This window comes from Crotalus tigris, unplaced genomic scaffold (genome assembly GCF_016545835.1).
Source record: "Crotalus tigris isolate CLP2741 ecotype Arizona unplaced genomic scaffold, ASM1654583v1 scf7180000017694.5664430, whole genome shotgun sequence".
In the NCBI taxonomy this organism is placed as follows: domain Eukaryota; kingdom Metazoa; phylum Chordata; class Lepidosauria; order Squamata; family Viperidae; genus Crotalus; species Crotalus tigris.
Genome location: NW_024096572.1, coordinates 786,748 through 793,267, shown reverse-complemented (window position 1 = coordinate 793,267; position 6,520 = coordinate 786,748). Strand labels below are relative to the sequence as shown.

The window sequence follows — 6,520 nt, the reverse complement described above, 5'->3', positions numbered from 1 at the left end:
CCCTAATTCCCTTCTAAGTTTGGTCATTCCTGGAGGATTGTTGACGTCGAAATCTCGCATTTCGGTAGAGGGAAAACCTGGTTCTAACGTGTACAATACAGTTCCAGTTAGATATAAGCCATTTCTCGATCACGGTTTTGAACAGCGTCAAGCTCTGACACGCGGCAGATACACGCTGACACATTTGGAAACAATGGAGTCAGTTGATATTGGACTGATAACGCAAACCTTATTTTCAAATGCAGGGTAAAGAAGCAATACGTTACAGGGGAAAAGAGACCTGAGTTAAATTGGCCCTACGGTTTGATTGGGCAGTCGCTAATAATAGTTCATTAGAACTACTACTCCTGTATCAATCTAATCTTTCCATTGATTTCTATAGGCAAGCTCACTTCTACTCCCCGAATGTTTTCCGCTTACTGCAGGGGAGAATAATGAATCGATAACAATAACCTGAAAACTAGCAGAAGCCTGTGGGCAAAGGCAACCAACTAAGCAATGTTTTCTTAAACTTGGGCACTTTAAGATGAGTGGACTTCAACTCTCAGAATTCCAGCCAGCGTACCGGAGAAGTGCTGGCTGAGGAATTCTGGGAGTTGAAGTCCACTCATCTTAAAGTTCCTAAGTTTGAAAAGCACTGAACTAAAAAGCGGCCAAACAGGAATGTCAATGATAGCGGAGCTACTTAGGGTGGATACATCAGAGGGTTCAAGGTATTCGTTTTCACCAAATCTAGAAAAATGCAGGCGATTATAAACAAAAGCCACGCTTCACCATTCGCGATATCCACTGCCTCGCTTTCTGCTCTCTTCTCTTTCCTTTCTCTCTTTCGTCTACCCAGAGATGACGTTTCGGCCTCCGGCACGTGGCTTTGCATGTTGTAAAGTTGGCTTCCGCCGTTGCGATCGGCTGCCAGGCGGATCCGCAGAACCTTCTCTTGGTTCTTACTGGGATCCGGAATTGGTGACGCAAGTTTGCTGAGCGCTGATGCTTTGTCCGTTGTCTGGCGTTCTTTGTAGGGAAAATCCGTTCGGAAACTTTGGTAGGACCTGAGTTTGTCGTATTACATTTGTTTCGCGGCGGGAGAAAGGAAATTATCCATCACGGGGTGTGTTAGTCTTGACTTCTGATGACTGTCTAGACTAGTCCCTGCAGGTTTTTTGGCAAAGGTTTTCAGAAGTGGCTTGCCAATTCGTCCTTCCTAGGCCTAAGAGAGTGAGTGACAGGCTCAAGGTCACTCGGCTGTCTTTACACCTAAGGCAATACTTTAGTAAATATTTTAATATTTGCTTTAGTAATGGATCACTTGGGCTCTTTTTTAATTCAGCTCCACTGAAATTCAGTGTCCAAATACAGTCCAGCTCCTGCTGACAGGTCAGTGGATCAGAGAGGAAGAATGCAGGTTGATGTGCCTTACTAAACGTATTTCTTTGGGCTATTTTGGGACAGAGGTTTACACTTGTTGGGTTATTTGTTCTAGAAGGGGAAACTGATAGAACCTTTGTTTCACTACAGTTCCCAGATATTCCCAGCTTTTTAGTAGATTATGTATCAAGTCTTGGCAACTATATAGTTAGATTTTCTCTGTGATGTTCTGTTTGTAACCTGTGATGCAAGAGTAATGGAGTGCTGGCAGTAACTGGATGTAACCTGCAAGTATTCCTTAGAGTATGCAAATAATACCCCCCCCAAATAATTAAAATAATAGAAAACATAAGAATGGAAACCCTTGTTGGCCTTCCAAAAGATGCATGTGTTAGTGTATAGGTAAACCTCCGCCTGTGTCCATTTGTTCAGCAACTGTTCAAAGTTATGGGAGAGGGGTTTGAAAACATGGTCATAAAACTGATCCTAAAAGTGACAGACATTGCAGCAACCCTGTGATCACATGATTATGATCCAGACACTTCCCCAGTTTGCCATGACACCTTGGATTCCTGCCACTTTCAGTTTAGCAATCCATGCATTTTAGGGTTATGACAGCAAAGAGGAGTGCTGGGATTGTCGTTGCTAAGCAATGTGATCATGTGACATTGCATTTCACAACCATATTACTTAGCTGCAGCAATCTCAATCCCAATTGCTGTTGTAACTTGAGGATGTCCTGTATATTGAGACCCCATATAATATGGCTGCCCAGAGTTACTCCAAAATGAAATGGGCAGCAGATAAGTAAAATAAAATATTGAAGTGCTTCTTTTGAAGTCATAGGTCAGATTCTACAGGTTCTGTGAAAACATGATATGTGGTCTTTCCTTCATCTCAAGCTATAGGGAAGGGCCATGACAATAGCTCCTCAATCAGCCAACAGAAGTTCAGAAGATTGCAGCCTCTGACCTCATCATCACCAAATTCATGTATTTACATACATACACAAACATCCACACACAGTGCTGGAGGAGGATAGAAAACCTTTATTTAAAATTAGAGCAGCTATGACGCATTTTGTATGCCTTTGGTGGGCTGGGAATAAATACTACAGTTGCTTCATGAAAATGTCTCTTAAAAATGATTAGTCAAGCATCTTAGTGCTATTGTTAGCTTATGAGGAAGAGCCCTGATTTGTAAAACTGCCTTGATTACTATATGTTCTTGCCATGATGCATTGTTGCTTTGATTTCAGTGGTTTGCTCTATATCCCAAAGCAGCTTTGGGACTGCTGAAATAATTATTTTTCCTTCCCAATTTCTTATATACTTCCCAGCTCTGGCTAGTTAGAACAGGGCTTTTCAACCAGTGGTACGGGTACCACCTGTGGTACATTGGCACGTGGCAAATGGTACGCGAACATTCTAGAAAAGTGGTAACGGGGGAGGGGAATGAGCTGAACCAGTGGCAGCACCGCACAAGTATGAGCAAGAGATGGCTGGAGCTGCAGGGCTGTCAGGGCTCAGCGGAAGTGCCAGGATCAGCGCCAGGCTCCAGCTGGAACTCGGCACTGATCCTGATGCTTTTGCTAAGCCCAGAAGAAGCGCCGATCAGCTGGAATGTTGCAGCATCTCCAGGTCTTGTGATTTACATTCAGATGCTTGGCAACTGATTCATATTTATGATGGTCATAGTGTCCCAGGGTTATGTGAAGTGATCAAAACCTGCTGCAACCACCCAGCAGAGGATGGAAATAAAAACCTAACACCCCTCACCCCACCCCCGCTGCCAATCCTCAACCGAAATGCTCACAACAATGGAAACCTCAGACAGGAGGAAGAGCGCCACTGGGTGGGGAGGCAGGTGTCTTGCTTGGCGGTGGCTTGAGGGGCACTTTTTCAGTGCCATTGTAAGTTACTAAGTGAACTGTTGTAAGTCGAGGACTACCTATACTTTATCACTTTTTTCCTTTTTGGGGGGGGAGGGTCATCAAGTTTTTGACACCTTGCTAGGCGACTGGTGGTACTCGGATATTGCCATATCCTAAAAGTGGTACAATGGGTGAAAAGGTTGAAAAGCCCTGAGATAGAAGATTGATTCCTGCTGGGGAAGACCATGTCTTAACTTCTACAATACTTTTTTTTTCTGAGGTCCAGAGCCATGCCTGCCGGTCTAAGTTGGCCCAAATACTTGAAAATCCTTACTGCAACCTTCTTGACCATGCTTGCTGGTGCACAAACCGTCCACAAATTTTACAGACCTGACCTTGTAAGTGTCTTTTCCCCCCTTTTTTGATTACTGACTTGTCTTCTGCTTCAGAAAGAGAGCCTTATTAAAGATAACTTATTATTGGGATTTTCTTCTACCCCTTTGAATACATTGCATAGCTCTTTGGTTGATTGCCTTCCCTCACCTACAAGTCTTGTCTTTTGCAGAGATGAGAGCTTTGTAGTAGGTTACTTTTGTGGCTTAGCTACAGGTTCTTCTCCCCAGGACTCAATTCAGATTAAAAAAAAAATATTGAAAAATAAACACAAACTTTTTTTTTTAACTCAAAACTTGGAAATGTGTCTTATCATTTAATTGAAGTTACTTATATGTTAGTTGACAACCTATGCTGTATCTTTCCGCTTGGAGGTCAAAGCAGTACAACCGGGGATTGAGTTGATTGGGAATGCAAAACTGGCCCTAAGCACTAGACTTGGCATATATGGCTATAAAATCTAGAAATAGTGATTTGTAAATAAATTTAAATAAATTAGTGGTTTTTTATAAATAAAAATAGTGATGGTTTGGATTTTTTTCAATTCAGATATCGACAGCTTATTAAAGATGTCAGGTGTGCTCCATTTTCTCTATGTATCAGATGCACCAAAAAGCATTTAAGGGGTCACAGATGAGGTAATTTTTCACTTTCAGTTCGAGTTGCTTCTTGGAGCTACTCACTGAACATAGAACATAGAACTGGCTCAGAAATTCTGGGAGTTGAAGTCCACGAGTCATAAAAGAGCCAAGGTTGCCTACCCCTGACATAGAACAATAGAGTTGGAAGGGACCTCGGAGGTCTTCTAACCCCCTGCTCGAGCAGGAAATCCTATATCATTTCAGACAAATGGTTGTCCAATCTCTTTTTGAAAACCTTCAGTAATGGCGCACCCACAGCTTCTGAAGGCAAGCTGTTCCATTGGTTGATTGTTCTCACCATTAGGAAATTTCTCCTTAGTTCTAGGTTGCTTCTCTCCTTGGGTAATTTCCATCCCTTGTTTCTTGTCTTGCTTTTTGGTGCTTTGGAAAATAGTTTGATTCCCTTGTCTTTGTAGGAGCCTCTCAAATATTGGAACGCTGCTATCATGTCCTCCTAGTCCTTCTTTTCATTAAACTAGACATACCCAATTCCTGCAACTATTCTTCGTACGTTTTGCCTCCAGTCCTCTAATTATTTTTGTTAATCTTCTTAGCACTCTTTCCAGAGTTTCAACATCTTTTTTGTATTGTGGTGACCAGAACTGGATGCAGTATTATAAGTGTGGTCTTACTAATGCTTTGTAAAGTAGTATTAGAACTTCACATGATCTTGATTCGATCCCTCTATTAATGCAGCCTAGGATTGCATTGGCTTTTTTTTTTTGCTGCTGCCACACACTGTTGGCTCATATTTAAGTGATTGTCCACTAGGACTTCAAGATCCCTCTCACATTTACTGGCATTAAGCCAAGTTTGTCCTACTCTATACCTGTAGTTGATTTTTTTTAACCTAAGTGTAAAACCTTACATTTATCTTTAGTGAATTTCATTTTATTTGATAGGGCCCAGTGTTCAAGTCTGTCAAGATCTTTTTGGTTCTTCAGCTTTTTTCTAGGGTGTTGGCTATTCCTGCCAGCTTTGTCATCTGCAAATTTGATGAGTTCTCCTTCAATTCCATCTAGATCATTTATGAAGATATTGAACAGTATTGGGCCTAAAATGGAACCTTGGGATACCCCACTGCTTACTTCTCTCCATGTGGATGTAGTTCTGTTGAGGACTACATGTTTAATTCAATTTGTCAGCCAGTTACAAACCCACCTGGTGGTGGTGCTGTCAGTGTCTGAGAATGAACAATCTATCTGTAAGTTTCTAGTAAGAGTGCTAAATGTAAACTGGAATTCTAAAATGTGTGGATTGACATGGACATTTGATGAATTTGTTTTTGGATATTATTTATTTGTAGACACCAGATATTCCTCTGAAAGCTGGGGAGCTCAAAACAGAAATGTCGAGTCTAAAAAATACGAATGAGCCAGTTCAACCTTTACAACCACGAACGTAAAAGAATCAATGTTGCATCCTCCATAAAGTGCTTCTTATTAGCATTTATTATTTGAACATGTATAAATGGAAAATCATGAATATTTAAAAAGACTTATTTTCTATCTGTATTGTTTTTGAGTCCAAGATTGCCTTACCTACTGTCTTTTTTTTTTTTCCCCTACAAAGGCGATCTGCTCAGCCATTGCTTTTGTTTCCGTTATCTACCTGCAACCTTTAGTTCAGTACATTTGCTCTGTTTGGAAACATGTTTTGCTATAAGCCAATTAAACAAGGTATCCATTTGAAAATTAGGTTTAGCCTCCCATACTACTATACTGTAATATGGTTTTCTGCAAAGCAGGCATCCTGTGTCATTAACTTAGCAATTTTATTTCAGTGATATTTGTTCTTGACCATTTTGAATTTTCACTATCAACTTCTGATAATAAATATGTTTAAATATACAGCTTCTGTAAATGTTAATTCGTTTCTTTTTGGCTGGAAACTTATGGAAACTGTAGTTGGCACACTTGGTGGATACCAGGCTGGGGAAACTGGTCTATGTATTTTGAAGGTTTGATTCAGAGTTATCAGCATTAAGCGCAAAAAGATACTGACTCTTCCAATCTATTCAAAAATACATAATCCAGTGTATTTAATTGGAAGTGCTTTATTGTAAAGATATGACTCAATTTTCTGTGTATTTTGCACTGCAGTTATAACTACTTAGTAGACCTAAGTACCTACCCTAAATATGAGTAGCAAGTAGTTTCTTGAACTGCGTAAGTAGGATCGAACCTTGATGAGGCAACTGAAAAGAACAAATCATTTATGCATTCTTCATATACATATTTTTATTCTT

At 40.5% G+C, this 6,520-nt stretch overlaps 1 protein-coding gene across 2 annotated transcripts; it reads left to right on the top strand.

Annotated features, from left to right (window-relative positions):
- The first annotated feature begins 840 nt into the window (after positions 1 to 840).
- CUNH12orf73 (chromosome unknown C12orf73 homolog) lies at positions 841 to 6,122 on the top strand. Of its 2 annotated transcripts, none has more exons than XM_039338202.1 (3): positions 841 to 1,042; positions 3,525 to 3,636; positions 5,579 to 6,122. In XM_039338202.1, the coding sequence occupies exons 2-3, from the start codon at positions 3,529 to 3,531 to the stop codon at positions 5,675 to 5,677; spliced, it is 207 nt and encodes a 68-aa protein (XP_039194136.1). In that variant the 5' UTR covers positions 841 to 1,042; positions 3,525 to 3,528; the 3' UTR covers positions 5,678 to 6,122. The 2 variants fall into 2 exon arrangements, with proteins under 2 accessions (XP_039194136.1, XP_039194135.1); XM_039338201.1 differs by having other exon boundaries at positions 843 to 1,042; positions 3,519 to 3,636.
- Positions 6,123 to 6,520: the final 398 nt, after the last annotated feature.

Coding starts and splice junctions, on each gene's coding strand:
- CUNH12orf73 (XM_039338202.1), top strand. CDS start 3,529: ATGCCTGCCGGTCTAAGTTGGCCCAAATACTTGAAAATCCTTACTGCA. Junction 3,637..5,578: donor AATTTTACAGACCTGACCTT/GTAAGTGTCTTT, acceptor ATTTATTTGTAG/ACACCAGATATTCCTCTGAA.